Below are 22,187 nucleotides of genomic sequence, written 5' to 3'. Positions count from 1 at the left end.
ATCAATGATTTATGTAAGTGTCGATAGTTTATTGTCTCACACAAGCTATGCTTTCATTATACTGCGCTATGGATAAGATAGTCAGTTACCATGTGGCTGAGAGATAACCATTTATCATAAGTATTTTTATTGACACTGTTCTCATTATTGTCACATAAAGTGAGTGAGAGTGACCTGAAATTAACAGTGATCTCAGTACTCTCAATAAATATCTCAGATTTAACATTTTGATAATCTGTGGTCTTTCCATTTTGGAAAATGCAAATGTATGTAACACATAAGCAGGTATAAAAAAAATGGTATAGAAAGCACAATGCATAGAAAACACAAATGCTTGTCTGCCATGTTTAGCCTGAAACAATACTGATAACAACACCTTTGACATTTTAAGATAGTAGGACTGACATTGTCTGGCAGGTAAATTAAATTTCACTGTGATTTAATGTGTCAGTATCTGAAATGTGACAAAGCTTGAGTCTGATTGTGTGAAAGAGAGACAATATAGAGGGAACAGGGATGCAGAAATGATAGACACATTGGCATGTTCTCTTCTAAAGGCAAATTAGGTTACATAACTGTAATGGACAAAACTGTCCACAGTTCAGCAGTCACTTTCTCTCTCTGTGTGTGTGTGTGTGTGTGTGTACTGACAGCAGAGACTGCATTATTCGGCAAATGCAGCCAGAAAGCAGTGTGCAGAATTGCAGTGGATGAAATCCTCATGTTTCCAAAAATAGACAAAACCCTGTGCATCTGTGTGAGAGAGAGCACATTTTCCTTGCTAAAATACTATGTAACATATATTTCAAGGATCAATTCCACATCGAAGCATCATCACCAATGCATAATACGCGTAAAATGCCTCTGAAATCAATTCCATGGGCTTATACTACCTCTTAATAAAACAACCAACTCTTCCAATCTGATGCTCAGTGAGTGAATGTCCACCCTTGTGGCAGAAAATCCTACACAAACATTTATTTTCTAAGTACCTGGAGCCCTCTGCTGGTTAGAGAAATAAACTGTGGAAAAGAGAAACATGAATTTATTTGAACTTTTAACTAATGGTTATGTGACCCCCATTGGCCAAAGAAAGCTTCTCGTTTAATTTAATTGGATTTTAATTAATTTTAACATCATTAAAAATATTATGACTCTGAATTCTAGTTTGATCTATGAAATTAAGGAAGGCAATACCTATGATTAACTGAAAGTTGTTTTGTTTTATTTAGTTTTATATTTTAGGTAGGTAGTAATGATGAGTAAATCAAGCCTCTCCACTATATCACAAATGTAAACAAAACAGGATAACAGCTGAAAACAAGACGTGATGACAATCGATAAATTAAAGAATCTATCCTCTCCGCTTCACTATAATCAACTGTACTAGAACAGAATTTGACTTTACAATAACTGAAATGGACAATAATTTATCACAGACAATACAAATGATTCAAACGTCACAAGTGGCACATTCCATATACATCAAAGCATTAGCCTATTTTACCCGGTAGTATGTTGTATTTATTTTATTGTGTTTAGTTCTCCCTTTCGTCTTTCTTCATTAAACGTAGAGCCCTTTTCAGTTATAACAATGCATATTTACAAGCGTCTAGTGATTTTAATACTCTAATGAAAACGTAAACTTAATTACATTACATGAAAATAAATACTCTTATGTATGAGCATTCATATATCATTACTCATATTATTACTATTTTAACCACTTTAACGGTAAGCTAAGTTAATTATTAACACGATTGTATTTTTCTTTACTTTATGCATAACAACAATTAAACTGAAGTGGAAACATTTGTAGGAAATTAACTTTCCTAAAAACATTGGCCACTTGACAATATAACATAACGTGAAACAGAAGATCAACCGCGGCTCGCTGTTAGTCTGACGTGTAGTAGAGTCGGTGTAGTGTTGACGTGTCTCTAAAGCGCTCTCCTCCCTTCAGCTCTCTCGCTTCTCTCTTTCTCTTTCACCGGGCGGCGGAGCGCACCGGCAGCGCTGGATTATCCGTTTACAGCTCACTGGGACTTCAGATAGTGACCGTGATTTCAAGAGACCGTCATCATGGGGAGTGAGTGAAGTGTTTTGAAACGATAATCGATGCAATTTTGCTGTTATATCACTGTAGAGTTCTCTTAGCATCATTAGCATACTAGCCAGCCAGCTTTCTTTAATTGAAACCTTGAGGGACTGATGTTGATTTATATTTATTTAGTTCTGTAATTTACTGCAAGTGAAATGCATTTCAGTTCCTCGTTTGTTTGATTCACCTGTTGTTTTTCGTATGTGAATTAACATTTGCATTGCTTTTCTGGTGGCTAATGATTGAATGCTGCGGACAGTTAGCGTTAGCCTGTTAGCTACTTTCTTAACACGTCCGCGTGCCTTTTATTACTACAAAATTGTAAACGACTACTTTAGATATTTATCGTAAGACATTTAAAAGCTAATACTGGGAGATAAACTTTTTTTAGTATATCGTCGGATTGCCAGACCAGACGGAAGTTGTCAAATACTACAAAGGCTAGCTAACAGGCATAGGTTACTGGTTAACTGAATCTATTTCTGTGTTTAACTCGATAATTGCTTGGCAGTTCATGAATACGCATGATACACAAGCAGAAAAAAATTGCTGTATTATTATGTCTGATCTCCTGTAACAGAGTATTACGTTGTGTAAAAGGTCGGAAATATGAGTTTTAGCTTAAGAGTTTAACGATGACGACGCTTTAGATTGTCTACTGTTGTCCTAAGTAGCTCAACACGGGATTTGGGAATAAAGGGACTTTTCATCAGTTGTTTTCATCAGTCTTAATTCTGAATTGTTGCTATTATGGCTTCTAAACATTTCAGCAATTTTCTCCTCATACTGAGGTGCTAAAATAAAATGTAGTTTAATTTGTGGCACCAAATGTTGCGTTTCTTCTTAACATTTCTGCTTTTTTTTATTTCCAGTTAAGTTCTTGGAGGTTATAAAACCGTTTTGTGCGGTTTTGCCAGAAATCCAGAAACCGGAAAGAAAGGTATAACATTGTACACTACATATATGGTGTGTGTAACTAGTTTACGCACAAACCTAAATTTTGAACTCATTATTTGTCTTTCAGATCCAGTTCAGAGAAAAAGTGCTATGGACTGCCATCACATTGTTCATCTTTCTTGTTTGCTGTCAGGTAAGTTTGATTTCTTAATATATGAAAATTGCACTTGCCTGTGCTTTAGTTATGCTCAATGTTTAAAAATGAGGTTAAGAGCTCATGCAATGTGTCTCTCCCTCTCTCAGATCCCACTGTTTGGGATCATGTCTTCAGACTCCGCAGATCCATTCTACTGGATGAGAGTCATCTTGGCATCCAACAGAGGTAAGTCTGTTTCTGTACGTGGAATATTAAGATGTTACGATAATCTTAATTATTTTCATACCTAGTTTATTCATGCGCGTAATATATACAGTCATTCAAAACTTTGGGGTCAGTAAGACTAATACATTTGAGCAGAACATATTGTTGGTTGTAAAGTTTACTAATGACCATATTTTTCAGGTACGCTGATGGAGTTGGGTATCTCTCCCATTGTGACCTCTGGTCTGATCATGCAGCTGCTGGCTGGAGCTAAAATCATTGAGGTTGGAGACACACCTAAAGACAGAGCGCTTTTCAATGGAGCCCAGAAATGTATGTTTTTGTTTTATTGTTTTGAGTGTATTGCATGTACATGTTATCAAGATATTAAATGGGTATAGATAAGTTATGATGATTAATTTTGTTGATGGCAATTTATTAAATGTTTTCCCTAGTGTTTGGTATGATCATCACCATTGGCCAGGCTATTGTGTACGTCATGACTGGAATGTATGGAGACCCTTCAGAGATGGGTGCTGGAGTCTGTCTGCTGATCATCATTCAGGTAAGAGAGCATGCACACACACAACGCAGGAGTTTTTTGGGCGAGTGATCCATGTGTATTTTGTGATAAGAGATGTAATTTTGTTTGTGTGCTTTTCCTGTAGTTGTTTGTGGCCGGTCTGATCGTGTTGCTGCTGGATGAGTTGCTGCAGAAAGGTTACGGTTTGGGCTCTGGTATCTCACTCTTCATCGCCACCAACATCTGTGAGACCATCGTATGGAAGGCGTTCAGCCCAACCACAGTCAACACAGGCAGAGGTTTGTGTTCAGGACACAGCATCTCTGTTTGAACCATATTTTGATCTTAAGTAATGTTGACTGAATGTTGTTTGTGTGTGTGTACAGGTACTGAGTTTGAAGGAGCCATTATTGCTCTGTTCCACCTTTTGGCCACTCGTACCGATAAAGTGCGAGCACTGAGAGAGGCCTTCTACAGACAAAACCTGCCCAACCTCATGAACCTCATCGCTACAGTCTTCGTCTTTGCTGTGGTCATATACTTCCAGGTCAGTTTTTTTTTATTTTTTATATATTATTATTTTGTTGCAAAGTAATGAGAATAATGAACTAAGATGAATTTAAGATTTAATGGCAGCAGAAGTCTCTCTCTCTCTTTCTGTCTCTGTTTTTTCATAGTGTTTTGATAAATATGTATAATAATAGATTTTGTATTTTTTACTTGTTTTAGCTTATTTATTTATTTTAATCATCTGTTGCGGGTAAAATAAGTATTGAACACATCACCATTTTTCTCAGTAAATATTTCTAAAAGTGCTGTTGACTTCAAATTTTCACCAGATGTGTTCGATATTTATTTTACCCGCTGTATGTCATTACTTGTTGTGTATAATGCTTAGGCAATATTGAACGTTAATATTAATATATGTAAACACAATTATTCCAATAAAGTACTTTAAAATTTTAATAATTGATTTATTGATGAAAAATTGATTAATTTTGTTTTGAACAGGGCTTCAGAGTTGACCTGCCCATCAAGTCTGCACGTTACCGTGGCCAGTACAACACCTATCCCATCAAGCTGTTCTACACCTCCAACATTCCCATCATCCTGCAGTCTGCTCTGGTCTCTAACCTGTACGTCATTTCTCAGATGCTCTCCACCCGCTTCAGTGGAAATTTCCTGGTCAACCTACTGGGGACTTGGTCTGTAAGTGTCACCGGTGCTTGTTGCTGTGTACCATGTCTTCCACTAAGTTTAAAGTGCAAATCCAGAGATTGTTTCATAGGATGCAGACCAGAAGCCAAATAGAGCTAGATATGGAAGAGGAAACCTTCCTAATATCATGTTTTTTTTTGTTGTTATTGTAGGATACCTCATCCGGTGGTCCGGCTCGTGCCTACCCTGTAGCCGGTCTGTGTTACTATCTGTCTCCTCCAGAGTCATTTGGTTCTGTGCTTGATGACCCAGTCCATGCAGTGATCTACATTGTATTCATGCTGGGATCCTGTGCCTTCTTTTCTAAGACCTGGATTGAAGTTTCTGGATCATCTGCCAAAGATGTGCGTTACTAGTTCTTGTTCATTTATCAATGTTGTTTTTGAATATTTGATATGAAGTTGTAATGGTTGTATGTGTGTTTTTAGGTGGCCAAGCAGCTGAAAGAACAGCAGATGGTAATGAGGGGACACAGAGAGACCTCCATGGTTCATGAACTCAACAGGTAAGCTACAAACAAATTAGCTTTTTAAATACTTGCTTGTCAGGACCTTCATTAATCTCACACATTCTCTTTGTTATTCAGGTACATCCCCACAGCGGCTGCATTTGGTGGACTGTGTATCGGAGGCCTTTCAGTAATGGCTGACTTCATGGGTGCCATCGGCTCTGGAACAGGAATCCTATTGGCTGTTACCATCATCTATCAGTACTTTGAAATATTTGTTAAGGAACAGAGTGAAGTTGGCAGCATGGGAGCGCTACTCTTCTAAATAAGGACACTCACAAAACACACGCATACTTGCTGACACTTTTATTATTTTTATGATTGTTGTTGTCATTTTATTTTTTATTTCGGTGCGATTTAAGCATTTAAAATGGTCTGTCACAAGTGCTGTCTTGGGAGAATGCTAGTTCCGGCTGAGCATGTTCTCCTACTTGTCAGAAGTGGCAAAACGTTTCTAAAATTCAGTGATTAAGCTGAACTTCAGTGATGGGACAGTAAAGATGGACTCTGTGAGCTCTGACTAGGAATATTCAGGAGTTTTCTCTTCTCAGTCTGTTCTTCCTCCATCTCCACGTGTCACTGAATCCCTTCATTCACCCTTATGTATGTTTATTTCTTTCTATGTCAGGTAAAAGGATTTTCCAGAAAGTATTGCTATTGTTGAGTGATTGATTTGATTTACTCGACACTGCCAAGTTTGACTCCACACACACAAACTGTTTCTTTTGTCTCAGTTTGTCATATCGGTCTTGCATGAGAAGCTTACAGACATTTATTTTTCCAATAATAGCTGTAAATCTCACTCTTTCCTCATATTTTATTTAATCATACAAAACGCGATGCTTTAGTTATGGCAAAAGGTCTGTCAGAAGCGTGTCAGTTCTAAACAAGGCAACATTACAACAAGGGAAATGCAACACAGTGTGGCACCAGTGGCGTGTTTTTTATTTTTATTTGTGTGTGTGTGCGTGTGCGTGTACTCATTTACGCTGGAATCCTTTTGTACAGAACACATCTTACACAGTAGGCTTCAAGGATTTTCTGTTTTTGAAAGTGCTTGGTCTGTAGTGAGAGCTTGGTGGCAGACAGAACCGGTTACACCTGAAGTCTGTATACTTTCAAACTTAAGCCCTTTTACTGTATCATTGGGTGTCTGTATATATGACATTTAATGCAATGCACAACCATGTAAAATAAAGTTTTTTTTTTTGTTTGTTTGTGTTTTTTTTTAACTATGTAAAAAGAAATGTTCCGAACAATATATTCAGCAAAGACTGATCATTCTCAATAAAAACTTTTTTGGGAAATAAGGTATGTTTTATTTGTGAGCATGGACCTTTAACATTAGAGATTATAAATCAAAATCTTTTTATGTGAATGTAAAAAATGGTTCAGTTTCTTTCTTTTCACATATGGCATGGTAAAGTTTGAGCTGTTATGCTGGTTTCTGTAAAAAACATCTGCAGTACTTAACAAGTCTTCTGAATTGCGTTCGCTGTTTAACTACAAAGAAAATACCATCATTCAGAAAACTCAAGTATAATGTCACGGTTGTGAATTTAGCCCCATCCCTGATGGATGTTTATAATGTATTCATGATTAAAGTCGTTTAAACCTCATTTTAAACATACTGTTCTATTCATTTCCTGAGGTCTATTAGTGTCAAGAATTATACTAAAATGGTTTTCAAAAGCGTAAACTTAAAAGAATGGTGGGTTTCTTATTTTCTTACAGGCAATCTGAGAGGCAAAATTTTGGGGTCCTCGTCTACAGTTTATGACGTCATGATATTTGATTTGATAACATGGGTTGAAAGCGGCATGCCCAAGTGAGAAATGAATGACAGTAGGACGGATAGATAGTGGGTGATCCTGGTGAACAGGGAACGTTTGGAGTTGATACCGCAAAATATTGATAAAGTGCTGGAAAATCAGCGCACGCGCTGCATTATATCTGCTTTTGCTACATTTACAATTTCTGTGTAGAAAGAAATGACCACAGTCAACGAGGAAGGTAATTCAGAGTCGATTCCTGAAATGGATTTTTTTTTTTTTTACTGATTTATGTTATCAATAACTGGCTATCTGTTTGCTCTTAAAGTAAGATCTGATTTAGTTCTAGCCATAAGACTAGATGATAGGGATGACCTTGTCGTAATTCGGTGAATACTTTGACATGTGGGAGTATCTTTACTGATGCCACACTGAAATATTAGAGAAAAAATAAGAAAAATTTCTAAGTAAAAGAAAAGAAAATCTAAACTCTCAATTTTTTTTTTAATATTCTGTAAACTGATGTTATATATTAACCCACATTGTCCCAAATGATTGAGGACTTTATATATATATATATATATATATATATTTATATTATTAAATATATTGTGGAAACTTAATTTCCTGTAGAGCTGCTTTGCAACGATTTGTATCGTAAAAAGTGCTATACAAATAAACTTGAACTTATTGTTTTATTACAAGGGTCACAGAAACACATAAGTGACAAAAGTATAAACTGGAAATTTCCATTTCTAGGAATAACACATCATTGACAGAAATAGACATGAATCATATGAACATCATAAAATGTAAAAGCAACACTTAAAAATTAACAGTGTAACAAAAATGAAAGATTTAAAGAAAAGTGAATGTGATGGTGTCCTGGGGAGTACAACTTTTTAAAAAAACAAGAAAACATTGACCCTTATGACTAGTAATATGAAATAAAGCGATATATGTGACCCTGGACCACAAAACCAGTCATAAGGGTAAATTTTTTGACATTTAGATTTATACATCATCTGAAAGCTGAACAAATAAGCTTTCCATTGATGTATGGTTTGTTATGTTAGGACAATATTTGACAGCGATACAACTATTTGAAAATCTGGAATCTGAGGGTGCAAAAAAATCAAAATACTGAGAAAATCACCTTTAAAGTTGTCCAAATGAAGTTATTAACAATGCATATTACTGATCAAAAATTAACGTTTTGGTATATTTATGGTAGAAAATTGACAAAATATCTTCATGGAACATGATCTCTACTTAATATCCTAATGATTTTTGGCATAAATGAAAAATTGACAATTTTGACTCATACTGTTAGCTATTGCTACAAATATACCCATGCTACTTAAGACTGGTTTTGTGGTCCAGGGTCACATATTTTCTTTTTAAGTTATTACTTACTTGCGTACTTGACAACTATTAATTGTCATCATTAACTGTTTACAGGGAAGGACCGAGTCATATTTGTTACCAAGGAAGAACATGAAATTCCCAGCACTGTGAAATTGGCTGAGGAGGATACAAATGAGGACCATGAAGAAAAAGGTGATAGATGGAAAGAAATACTTTCTTTTTGAGATGAAACTGTGTAACTTTGTCATTTTATATCCACCTAACTTTCTCTTTGTGTTCAGGTCTCATCTTGCCGAGTGGTGAGATAAATTGGGACTGTCCGTGTTTAGGGGGTATGGCAAGTGGAGTGTGTGGAGAGCAATTTAAGACTGCATTCACCTGCTTCCACTTTAGTCAAGAAGAGGTGAAGGGTTCGGACTGTCTGGAGCAGTTCAGAAGCATCCAGGAGTGTTTTCAGCAACATCCTGAACTCTTCCCGCAAGAAGATGATCTTCAAAATGCCAATCCTGGATCAGATGCAGAACAAAAAGACTCCCCTTCCATCTCTGACTTCAGCACAAGCAAAGAGTCTGACCCTCTGCCCACTGGCACGAATGATACGCCTTCACAGCTGCCCATAGCTAGTTAAAATTGGAGAACAACCGATTTCCATCTCTTATTCCACTTCTTTGTTTTACTTTAATCTACTTATATCTGTTTTTAAGATGAGACATAAAGGAAACAGGGACACTGAATAAATGCAGAAAGTAACAAAATATGGACTATATATTTTTTCCAAAATATTTTTTGATCAGCGTGATATCCTGAAATATATAATGTGATATCGTAAAAATTATGAAACAGCCAGAAAAAGGAACCATATGGATGTTTTTGTTGAACTCTCTCTCTTATAGTGTGTTCTGAAAAATATCAACTTCATATAAATTTTGTGTTCTTTCTTTTCTTTTTTATACTCCTTTTTCATTTTTTGTTCCATTTTGTTCCTATAATCTCCTTAATCCAAATGACGTGTGAAATTAACGTGTGTCAGACATGGTGCTTGAGTGAGTACAAGTATTTGCGTGTAAAATGTGAGATCATATTTTGATTAAAAGTTATAAACTGATCAATTTTATATTGTTTGGCCATTTAAGTATATATGTATATAATTGTGTGCTGCTTTAGTCAATCAGTATCAAAGTAATTAACAGAAGTTAATGAATCACCTTTCACATTGGGTCCAAAAGTTTGAGATTACATCAAATGTTGAAATTTAAAATCTTTGATTCAAAACATACCGTCTAACATCTGTATTCCACATGGCAGATTAAATAAAGTCATACAGATTTGGAATGACACGAGGCTGAGTAAATTGTGACACAATTTTTTGGGGTGAAATATTCTAGCAATAGTGGGGAAGTCGTGGCCTAATGGTTAGAGAGTTGGACTCGTAATCCAAAGGTTGCGAGTTCGAGTCTCCGGCCGGCAGGGATTGTAGGTGGGGGGAGTGAATGTCCAGTGCTCTCTCCACCCTCAATACCACGACTGAGGTGCTCTTGAGCAAGGCACCGAACCCCCAACTGCTCCTCGGGCGCCGCAGCATAAATGGCTGCCCACTGCTCCGGGTGTGTGTTCACGGTGTGTGTGTGTGTGTGTGTGTGTGTGTTCACTGCTGTGTGTGTGTGTTCACTGCTGTGTGTTTGCACGTTGGATGGGTTAAATGCAGAGCACGAATTCCGAGTATGGGCTGATGGAGATCACTCGTGACTTGAGCCACTGCATCCAACGCATCAGGTACAGTATGCAAGAAAATATACATAGAAACACATTGAAACACAGACATATCTTCAGCTTGTGCTTAATCTTATAAGGAGGCCAGAAAGGCAAAGATGGCCTTGAGTTTAGGCTACCATGGCAACATTGTGGATCTCTGGTAAGTTGTGTACTTCATAAACTATTGCAAAACTATTTGCAATAGTTTCCATTTTTTTAGTTTATGTTATGGCAAGTTTATGAATGTTTTCATTTAGTGAGAAGAAAAAGACCACAGAGTGATAGGAGAGATGGGAAACTAGCTATGTAGCAAAATGCAAAATTGGTCAATAATAAATTTTGTCTTCAATAATAAAACTGTCTTAATACAAAGAATTATGAAAGCTCATTTGTGCCACAGAAAAAAATAAAATAAATTAAAAAGGTAATTTTTTTTATCTTACAATTCTTTCTTTTTTCTCAAAATTCTAAGTTTTTTAAGACTTTTTTTCAGAATTGCAAGTTGAATTCTGTTAATTTTGTCAGTTTAATTCTGAGAAGAAACTCACAATTCGCATATGTAAGAAGAAAGCCACAATTACCTTTTTATATCATGGCAGAAACAAAAAAAGAATTGTGTAAACCCAGAATTCAGAGAAAAAAAGTCAGAACTGTGAGTTTGTAAATTTAGATTGTAAATTGCATTGCATTGTAAAATTAGAATTAAGATGGGGTGGTGATGGCGCAGTGGATAAGACACATGCCTTTGGTGTTAGAGACTCGGGTTCGAATCCACTGAGAGACACCAATGTGTCCCTGAGCAAGACACTTAACTCCTAGTTGCTCCAGAGGCGTGCGACCTCTGACATATATAGCAATTGTAAGTCGCTTTGGATAAAAGCGTCAGCTAAAATGAATCAATGTAAATAAATGTAAGAGAAAAAAATACAGAATTGCAAGTTTATATCTCGAAAATTTTTAATTTAGATTTTGCAATCCTGAGAACAAAAAGTTAGAACTGTGAGACAACCTTCCACAGAAATGTGACCTAAAATGCCATGATTATCCAGTCAGTATTACATACTCCAGTGGCCCATATAATAAAACCTTTCAACATCAAAGTATGCATAGTTCAACTCAAACAAATCCGTTGAAGACAAGAAGTGCATCAGTAAACATGTTCTTCTGTCTCTTCAAGGCGCGGAGATAGAGAAGAAAGGGGGAGGGGCTACTGAGTTTAAATTTCCCTCATATGTCCAACACATAATGGGGTAAGTGACCATTTGCATGCTTACACACAAATATGTACTAACTACACACACTCACAGACTAATTTTAATCTTTGCCCCTTCCTGTAGAGATATTTTTTCACTGGGTTTTGGGCCATTTCGTTGGGTCTGTACCTCTGGTGACCCTGCTGACCTGACTGAGACTGACGCAATTGCCACTGCTGTGCTAGAAGAGATTGTAGCTGACGCTGATAGGTCAGTTATGAGTTATGACGGCCGTATTGCGATTTTAGGGATTAATGTTTATATTGTTTGTATCTTTATGATTTCACGATTTAAGAGTGTGTTTTTGTGTGCGTGTTAATTTCCTAATTTAGTTGGTATTGTACTTTATTTTGCTGTATTCTCAGTTTGACTAAAATGAATGTCACATGACCCTTCCTGATTAGTTTAACCTGGAAGTATTGGTACAAATTGAATGGCGAGATGTGAATTCAGAGACGCATGTTAGAGCTCCTTACCATTCTACTGCTGGTTATCAGGCCAACACGGTAAAAGAGTTAATGGTTGTATATTTCTTTATTTGCGTTGATGTCCTTCGAATTGTTGTGTGTAAAACTATTTCTTTGTGTTTGTTTGCATGTAGTTTTCACGGTGTTCCATATCAGGAAAATAAAACATATGGACATCAGTATCTTGGAAGCGTGGACTGTTTAATGACCAGCGAGTAGTTACAGTGAAAACGTGGCCTAATTCCATTCTACCGAAGTCTGTTTCGGCGGTGGTGTTCTGGTTTCAGCGTGCGGCTCGCCGTCTATGGATCTCGGCTCGCGGTTTGGCTGCTCCCTGCGGTGATAGAGGCTGTCTTCAGTGCGCGACTCAGCTACGTTGTTTCTGGGACTTTGGGTGCTGTTCGGCTGCGTTCTGTTGAGAACTGACTTCATCGTGCAGCCGTTGCCTTATTTCTTGTAGCGCTGGTTACGGCAAGTATTAGCGTGCAACTTTGCGTCTTCCTCCTGTGTTGAAATGTTGCGGGTTGGCGTGCAGCTCTGATACAATCCCGGTGGAGGACTTTATTACGCAGCCTTGATTCATCTATGCAACAGCAGGTCAGACTGTTTATTATTCTAATGCTATCTTTGGTAAATAATGGATGGGTTTAGAAGTTAAAGCAAAATTGTTATAAGATAAAGCTGCCCATTAACAGAGAACAAAGAAAGAAATGTCCTGGTGGCAACTGGTCCTTAATTGTTTAAGATTTTAAGTGTTTGCAAAATTGAATTTCATCTTTGTTATTTAAGTGAATATTCCAGAGTGTTAAGGGCATTTGATTTGAGTGTGATTACTTAGAGTGTTTTACTGCTATTTAATGTCATTGCATTGTATGTTTGTATTATTTATCTGAAGTGACACATTTGAACATGTCAGTTCAGGGTGATTTAGCTGAGCAAAAGGAATTTTTGTTACAAGAGCAAGCAGTCTTAATTGCTAATATACGAGAAAATGAAATTACTGAGGGTATTGTGAGAAATCGCCATGCGTCATGTACCACATGCACAGAAAAATCAGAGGAAAGACTTAAAGAGCTTAATTCTGCTTTATTAAAGACAAATGAAATTAGAAAATCTTCCCGTGATAAATGTTTAACACCAAAGATGCAGGAGTTAAAAGAGCAAGAACTGGTTCAAAAGGAAAGGAAGTTCAAATCTGCATATGAGAATTGGAAGATTTATGTTAGAGATGTTCGTTCAAAGTTAAAACATGAGTGCTCTGAAAGTGATTTGTGTGACATGATGGATGAGGTTGAGAAGAGAGAGTCTGAATTGAAAGAGTTATATGAAGACGCACGACTCAAAGCAGTACCAAGCCAAGAAGTTAGGAGAAAAATTGATGCATGCTCAGCTGTGACTGCAGACTTGATGAAATTAATGAGGGTACGCCTAGTGGAAGATGGCATGGAGTTTGATGCCGAAGCTGAGAAAGCAAGATTGCGTATGCTGTTGGACTGTGAGTATGCTAGGTCCATATATGGATCAACAGTTTCTAGAGCCACAGTTCTTAGTAATCACTCTAAACCCCCTTCAGAGTCTGCAAGTATTTCCGCTAAAAGGGCAGAGACTGCTGCATTGTTAGCAGCAAAGAAGGCTGAAATGGAAATGGAGGCTGACATTGATGCACAAAGGCAGCGACTGAAGAAGCTTGAAAATCGTAGAGACGTAGAGGTTATGGAAGCAAGGCTTCGAGTGTATACTGAGGAGGAGTCAAGAGTGAAAAGTCAGCAGTGTGGTTCAGCATGCAGTAACGTGAGTAATCCCAGTCCCCTTGTTCCTAATACATGTTTGAATCAGCAAGTTACAAAAGGTGAAGTACCCGTAGTACAGGCGTTACAAGAGTCAATGGCCCTATCTCGACTTCCCATTCCAGAACCCTTTGTATTTTTTGGTGATCCACTGAAGTTTATAGAGTGGAGCATAACCTTCAAGGCTCTTATAGAGCGACGGTGTCTAAATCCAGCAGACAGGCTGTTCTATTTGCAAAAGTATATTGATGGTGAAGCAAGATCAGTTTTGGAAGGCAGTTTTTATAGGAAAGACGAACAAGCCTATCAGCAAGCTTGGGAGAAGCTGAATGCCAGATATGGCCACTCTTTTGTGGTGCAGCGTGCCTTCAGAGAGAAACTTAATAAGTGGCCTAAGATTGGTGGATCAGAGTACGTCAAGTTAAGAGAGTTCAGTGACTTCTTGCAATCATGTAGTGATGCTATGCCGCACATCAAGGGTCTTCAGGTGCTGAATGACTGTGAAGAGAACCAGAGGATACTGGTAAAGCTTCCCAATTGGGTGACAAGCAGATGGAACCGTTATGTCACAAAACAGTTAGATCAAGACAAAGATTACCCAAGCTTCAGTGAGTTTGCTTCCTTTATTTCAAGGGAAGCACGCATAGCATGTAATCCGGTGTCATCATTGTATGCATTAAAGATCTCTGACGAGAAGTCATTGAAGGAGGTAAAGCATTCAAGAGTAAATACGTTGGCAACCACTGTGACTGATTTAGATGCAGTATGTGCTACGGCAAATTCCAGCAATATCATTAACAATAAGATTAAAGAGTCTAGTAAACCGAAGAGTACACTGGTGCGTAGCACAAATGCAGTTGAATGTATGTTCTGCGGAGAGGGTCATTCTCTCCATGAGTGTCAGAAACTAATGGAAAGAGCTGTGGAGGAAAAGAGAAAGTTTGTCCTGGAGAATAAGTTGTGCTTTGCATGTTTGAGAAGGGGACATTGCTCCAAGGACTGCAGGAATAGGGCCGTATGTGCTTTATGCAAGAAGCGCCACCCAACTCCATTGCATGAAAATCGTCAGCCAGGAGACGAGTCTCCGTTACAGATAGTTTTGCAGGCTGAAGAGAGTATGTCCTCCTTATCTTGCTGTGTGATTACAGGAGAAGGGGGTATAACATCTATGATTGTTCCTGTATGGCTGTCTTCATCTAACTCAGAGTCTGAAACCCTTGTATATGCCTTATTAGACACTCAGAGTAGTCACACATTTGTTGTTCAGGAAGTGTGCAAAGGTTTACAGGCATTAATGGAACCGGTAAAACTACAGCTTTCCACTATGATGGGGAAAGATTCCATTGTGGAGAGTCAGAGAGTCAGTGGCCTTAAGGTTAGAGCGTTCTCTTCAGACAGCCCTATTTGCTTGCCTCCTGTTTATACAAGGGACTTTATTCCTTTTGAGTGCTCGCACATTCCCACCTGTGAAACAGCTAAAAGGTGGAGACATCTAGAAGTAATTGCTGATGAAATGCCTGCAAGAATGGATTGTGGAGTGGGCCTTTTGATTGGTTATGATTTCTCCAGAGCACTGGCACCTCGACAGGTCATCACTGGCGGTGATGAAGAGCCTTATGCCATTAAGACCGACCTCGGGTGGAGTATCATAGGAGGCACTCCACTGCATGTGAGCTCCAAGGATGTGACTGGTTTGTGTCATCGCATGTTAGTCAGGGAGCTTCTCCCTGTGACACCTGCTGCTGATATTAGAGCACTTGAGCTGGATTTTGCAGATACTCAGGCAAGAGAGAAGATTATGTCTCAGGACGATGTTCAGTTTTTGCGGGTTTTAAAAGTTATCCATGTGAATGAAGTTGTCCAACTTGCGATGCCCCTTCCTTTTAAAGCACGTCACCTCCTTTCAAATAAGTTTGCAGTTGTACGGCCAAAGCGCCTTAAAAGAAAATTGGATCGGAATCTTCAAGTCTTTGATTGCTCAGCTAAGTTCGAAGGTACTGCCTTGAATGACCATCTATTGATTGGGTCTGATCTCCCCAATAGGCTGACTGGAGTGCGTTGCTGGTTCTTTAAGTACTCAATTGCTGGCATGTGTGACATTGAGGAAATGAAGCTGCATCTTCATAAAGGAATTTCTGACAGCAGAGAAGTTCTGGAGTCCATTAGTGTGCACGACTGTACCGCTGAGGTGAAGATGGTTGATTTTCATCATGACTATGTTCCAGTACAGAATATCTTTGCGAAAGTAGAGTACATTGTACAGAGCGTCTCCTCCACCCTTAATGTTGAGCTTAATGGGAAACGTCCTACACGATGTGGAATTTTCTCCATTGTGGCTTTAGTTTACATTTTATTGGGGTTCTTGGCTCCGTTTGGCAAGAGGGTGCTGCAAGAGATATGCCTTAAGGGCATGGGTCGGTATGAATCCGTACCCACTGAGCTGAGGCCAAGGTGGGAGAGTTGGCTGAATGATCTACGCAACCTAGGTAAACTACAGATTCCAAGATGCTTCATACCTCTAAACTTCGGGAAGTGCCTAAGAACTGAATTGCATCACTTTTTCAATGGTAGCAGTCAGGGTTATGGTTAGTGCTCCTACATTAGACTGGTGCAGAAGGCCACAATAAGGATGGGGGATCGGGGGTTGGGAAAAAGTGAACGCCTCACTAAACCCTCTATTGTTGAACGCCCTATTTAAAAGTTAGTAGTTCTTGTAGCCAAAAGTTGCAAATTTAAGAATGCCCTAACACTTTATTAGAATTTTAGTCCCACTGATATCATGTTGGTGTCTTGGTCACATGTTGAGTTTGTATTGTTGAATATTGTTCAATATTGGAATATTATGAGCAATTTGTTCTTTTTAAAGTGTATGAATTATGTTGTGGGGTTGGAATTATGTTTGTTAATTTCATGTATTGTGTTGACGCCTGGAAATTTCCATTGATTATTTGATTGTTTGCATTTTGCATGTTTTTCAAATAAGTCAAGGGTAATTTGGTGGGAGTGTAGCTGACGCTGATAGGTCAGTTATGAGTTATGACGGCCGTATTGCGATTTTAGGGATTAATGTTTATATTGTTTGTATCTTTATGATTTCACGATTTAAGAGTGTGTTTTTGTGTGCGTGTTAATTTCCTAATTTAGTTGGTATTGTACTTTATTTTGCTGTATTCTCAGTTTGACTAAAATGAATGTCACATGACCCTTCCTGATTAGTTTAACCTGGAAGTATTGGTACAAATTGAATGGCGAGATGTGAATTCAGAGACGCATGTTAGAGCTCCTTACCATTCTACTGCTGGTTATCAGGCCAACACGGTAAAAGAGTTAATGGTTGTATATTTCTTTATTTGCGTTGATGTCCTTCGAATTGTTGTGTGTAAAACTATTTCTTTGTGTTTGTTTGCATGTAGTTTTCACGGTGTTCCATATCAGGAAAATAAAGTACAATACCAACTAAATTAGGAAATTAACACGCACACAAAAACACACTCTTAAATCGTGAAATCATAAAGATACAAACAATATAAACATTAATCCCTAAAATCGCAATACGGCCGTCATAACTCATAACTGACCTATCAGCGTCAGCTACACTCCCGCGAGTAGTTACAGAGATCAGTTCCACAGTAAACGAACATGTCCGACAGCAATACAGTGATAACATCCGCTGGATCCGTGAAGCTGGGAAACACAAGATGGTATGCGTCACAGGCACCCAATCCTAAATCACCACAATGTTCATTTTGCAGTCACATCAATTTATTTATGGTTCGATTTTGAATTTATACTGACATCAAGTTGTGTGGATTCTAGTATGGAGCGATTTTTGTGCCAATATTTATCAAACAAATCCAGTGTTTTGCAAATAAACACAATCTGCTTTGCATAGAAAAACTCGACTTTCAAACAAACGCAAAGTGATTTTCAAATACAAAACTCTTTGAGAGAAAATGCAGAGGTATGGACAAATATATGTATTGTGTGTTACAACTGTGAGACTCATTTGCATTTTTATGAGGAAACTTGGCTTGATTTTCTCACAAATGCATGCAGGCTGATTTTCTCACACGAGTGCGGGCAGATTTTCTCACGTGCAATTGAGCAACTTTCTTTTCCAAAACAGCAGATGGCGCTGTTGGTCAATTTACGCTAGTCTCCCGAGACCTGAAACACCTCTTTACCTTTTCAGACCAATATGAGTGGGGAACAGGTGAGTTTCTGTCTTACTAGATCTATAATTAACCATTTAGATTTAGATTTTCACAAAGCGACCCTACTACAGTGTCAGTGAAATTCACAACAAGTGCTGTAAACATTTAACTAGGCTGTCTTTCCCTATAAAAACTGATCTATTCTCCGTACCTCTTATCCTCTGTTGGATCGCGGGATATAGAATATACATATATATATATACATATATATTGATATATATTGATACAATTGTTCAACATTCAAAACGATGCAAATGTATAATAGATAGCAACAATATTTTGTACCAGAAATGAAAGCATAGACAATTTAATTTAGTATCAGATATAGTAATATCACCCAAGAGGTCATTAATTATTAATAAAAAAATGAAAACAAATCACATTATTTAGTGCAATATCTAAAACTTTTTTTTTTAAATGATGTAACTGTGCAATCATTTGTCTAAAATAATTACGTATTTTTTAGCTAAGCAAAATGATGAATATTTATTTTCTGGTGTCACTCTTGTCCTGTCAACTGGGGAGAAGGATCAAGTGATAGGATCACGCTGATATAATACTAAATTCAGCATTTTAATAAACAGTGGTTTAATAAACAGCGTGCTACGCGGGTGAAGACACACTCTGGACAGCGAGGACTCTTCTAGGAGCGACTCAGATGATGAACGTTTGCATTTTAAAAAGCCACTAATATAATTCCTGACGGTAGCCTTTTATTCTTAACTTCATGAGTTAAAATGTTGCTCGGCCATATATAAAAAGCTACATAATTTTAGTTGAATTTTTCCAAACAGGCTATTGTCAGACTAAAATCTGCTGGTATATTGGTTGAAATATGAAATATCTCCTTACAGGCCACTTTTAGTTTGAAATGTTGCACAAGGCATGTATATTACTATACTATATATAAACATAAATATGATAATAAACTATGATATCCCTTTATCCCTTAATTTAAATAGTTTTTACTATTGTAAAAGTGTGGTAACCATGTTTTTTTGCAGGTTACCATTTCAATATAGGCAGCTTTACTACAAATACCATGGTATTTATTTAGTAAAACCATGGCTAATTTTAGGGATATTAATGTTTAGATTATATTTTGGTACATTTACATAGCTAAATCACAATAAAGCTCACCTGAACTTAAACTAGTTTGATTTTAGTAGCCTATTTGTATAATAATTAGTTTAGCCTACTCCTTTCAGTAGGTTGTCTATGTGTAGCTTTATACTTGTTTAAACTTTTATTGCAGAGGTAGCCTACAGCATTTCTCTCCACTGTAGGCTTTGTTTCAACATATATAGCAGAAAGACAATAAATCTTACTTGACCTAACGTAAAAATAAAATTCTAAATGCTTTCATTTTTGGTACACAATATTGTCACTATCCACTATACATTTGCATTTTAGCATTACAATATATTGTGACACGATATATTGTTATACCCCTGCATTGTTTTGAATGTTGAACAATTGTATCAATATATATGTATATATATATATATGTATATTCTATATCCCGCGATCCAACAGAGGATAAGAGGTACGGAGAATGGATCAGTTTTTATAGGGAAAGACAGCCTAGTTAAATGTTTACAGCACTTGTTGTGAATTTCACTGACACTGTAGTAGGGTCGCTTTGTGAAAATCTAAATCTAAATGGTTAATTATAGATCTAGTAAGACAGAAACTCACCTGTTCCCCACTCATATTGGTCTGAAAAGGTAAAGAGGTGTTTCAGGTCTCGGGAGACTAGCGTAAATTGACCAACAGCGCCATCTGCTGTTTTGGAAAAGAAAGTTGCTCAATTGCACATGTGAGAAAATCTGCCCGCACTCGTGTGAGAAAATCAGCCTGCATGCATTTGTGAGAAAATCAAGCCAAGTTTCCTCATAAAAAGGCAAATGAGTCTCACAGTTGTAACACACAATACATATATTTGTCCATACCTCTGCATTTTCTCTCAAAGAGTTTTGTATTTGAAAATCACTTTGCGTTTGTTTGAAAGTCGAGTTTTTCTTTGCAAAGCAGATTGTGTTTATTTGCAAAACACTGGATTTGTTTGATAAATATTGGCACAAAAATCGCTCCATAGGATTCAGCATAACACCAAAGCAAGTGATGCCATTGTGAAAATGTTATTCACAGTCAGCCCAAATTAATTCAGTTTAAAAAAAGTGTCCAATAATTTCACTGCTGGTTATACTCTGTATAATTGTGTATGTGACAAATAAAATCTTGAATCTTAATAGGCATACCATTATGATTTTAAACATACGCTTTAATTCAATTCTTAAATAAATGAAAAAAAAAAAAAAACTTTAAAATGTACTGAATCTTTTAGGTTGTGTGTTATAATGATGCATTGTGCGTTCAGGCTGCAATTTGCATAGTAATATTGAGTTTTGTGTTTAGGTTGTGGGTTCGCAGGCCTGTATTCTCTATTCGGACCAGCGAGGAAGAGTATCCATCGCCTTGGCCATAAACCAAGCCATTACTAAGGGCAGAGTCTCTGTAAAGCTACTGAAGTGTGCATACTACAGTACTCATTTAATTATGGTTCATTAATACACACTTTGCCCCTCAGGCTCCAGTAGTCATCAGTAGAGACCACCATGACGTCAGCGGGACAGACAACCCCTTCAGGGAGACCTCAAATGTTTATGATGGCTCTGCCTTCAGTGCAGGTACAAACATATACATCTAGAAATACAAGTGAACTCATACTCCTTATACTAACTATACTGAGTAAGGGATAATGTATAGTAATAATGACACTGTAAAATAAACCAGACAAGGTGATCAGGAAGGGTGTTGCATTATCCTGAGAGAGTTTTAATATATATTATCTTATTACATCTCTACTTAGAGAAGGGAAAAAAAATGACCATGATTTTAATTTTATTAGATGTCATAAAGATAAATGAAATACAAAAATATATAACAGAATGCTCTGATTGACCAATCAAAATGAAGTATTTCAGAGAGTCTATTTAATATATTTATGTCTGTGCATTTATTATAGACATGGCAGTGCACAACTTTGTTGGTGATGCATTCCGTGGTGCCACATGGGTTGCATTGCACAATGGAGGTGGAGTTGGATGGTAAGGAGAGATTTGACTATTTATTGATGAAAACTAATTTAGAAACTAATTCTAATTCATTCACTAATAGCTTGCCATTGTGTATTACTGATTGAGCAGAAAGACTTTTTGGAATAAAATGCACCATAAAAATGTTTTTAGTTAGTAATCAGTAGTGCATCAATTATATATTTATATTTTTAGGGGGGAAGTGATAAATGGTGGTTTTGGATTGGTTCTGGATGGTTCTGAAGAGGCAGGGCAAAGAGCTAAAATAATGTTGAACTGGGATGTCTCTAATGGGGTGAGTATCTCTATGTGTGTGTTTATATATGCACTGATTATACTGATATATATAAATACTGATGTGTATATCATTAGGTGGCACGGAGATGCTGGTCTGGCAACGCTAATGCTTATGACACAATTCAACGTACCATGGAGGACCAGTGTCAGCTGAGAGTCACAATGCCCAACCCAGTACAGGACGATCAAATTCTGGACCGTGTACTGCAGGGATAGACTAAACTCTAATTGAAATATGAGATTATGCATAAAAGTGCAACAGAATGAGTGTCTATGAACACTTTCACATACCAGAAAAAAATCTAAATCAGTAATACAAGTACTTTTCTATTCAATCAGGTTGCACAATGGAATTACAATTCTACATTGTCAAATACATTAAAATCTAAGATTACCCTGAACTAGTGCATTATTTACAGCTACTTTTGTATTTTATAACTGAAAAAAACTGTTTGGTTTTTACATTTTATTTCAGTGAAATTATTTGAATAAAGTATTTGAGGTAAAGAAACAACCTGATGGGTGTTTTATATGGATATAAAATAATAAGCTTCCATAAAGGTAAGAATGG

The 22,187-nt window shown here is 37.2% G+C and overlaps 3 protein-coding genes across 3 annotated transcripts; all 3 read left to right on the top strand.

Annotated features, from left to right (window-relative positions):
- Positions 1-1,904: 1,904 nt before the first annotated feature.
- Positions 1,905-7,226, top strand: LOC306878928 (protein transport protein Sec61 subunit alpha-like 1). Its single transcript, XM_079431541.1, has 12 exons — positions 1,905-2,089; positions 2,974-3,041; positions 3,126-3,191; positions 3,302-3,380; positions 3,561-3,692; positions 3,815-3,924; positions 4,028-4,181; positions 4,269-4,429; positions 4,894-5,091; positions 5,253-5,444; positions 5,529-5,605; positions 5,687-7,226. The coding sequence occupies exons 1-12, from the start codon at positions 2,083-2,085 to the stop codon at positions 5,871-5,873; spliced, it is 1,431 nt and encodes a 476-aa protein (XP_079287667.1). The 5' UTR covers positions 1,905-2,082; the 3' UTR covers positions 5,874-7,226.
- A 150-nt stretch (positions 7,227-7,376) lies between these two features.
- Positions 7,377-10,083, top strand: LOC306879723 (mitochondrial intermembrane space import and assembly protein 40-B-like). Its single transcript, XM_079432870.1, has 3 exons — positions 7,377-7,621; positions 8,842-8,940; positions 9,030-10,083. The coding sequence occupies exons 1-3, from the start codon at positions 7,600-7,602 to the stop codon at positions 9,374-9,376; spliced, it is 468 nt and encodes a 155-aa protein (XP_079288996.1). The 5' UTR covers positions 7,377-7,599; the 3' UTR covers positions 9,377-10,083.
- Positions 10,084-11,679: 1,596 nt separating this feature from the next.
- LOC306878916 (urocanate hydratase-like) lies at positions 11,680-22,120 on the top strand. The gene is made up of 7 exons (XM_079431517.1): positions 11,680-11,750; positions 11,838-11,946; positions 17,623-17,708; positions 20,640-20,911; positions 21,250-21,331; positions 21,515-21,614; positions 21,692-22,120. Exons 5-7 carry the CDS (start codon positions 21,252-21,254, stop codon positions 21,830-21,832), a joined length of 321 nt encoding a protein of 106 aa, XP_079287643.1. The 5' UTR covers positions 11,680-11,750; positions 11,838-11,946; positions 17,623-17,708; positions 20,640-20,911; positions 21,250-21,251; the 3' UTR covers positions 21,833-22,120.
- The last annotated feature ends 67 nt before the right edge of the window (positions 22,121-22,187 follow it).

The sequence above is a fragment of the Barbus barbus genome (assembly GCF_936440315.1).
Source record: "Barbus barbus genome assembly, chromosome: 13".
Taxonomy (NCBI): Eukaryota; Metazoa; Chordata; class Actinopteri; order Cypriniformes; family Cyprinidae; genus Barbus; species Barbus barbus.
The sequence above is the reverse complement of the archived record's forward strand: the minus strand, read 5'-3'. Positions and strand labels throughout refer to the sequence as shown.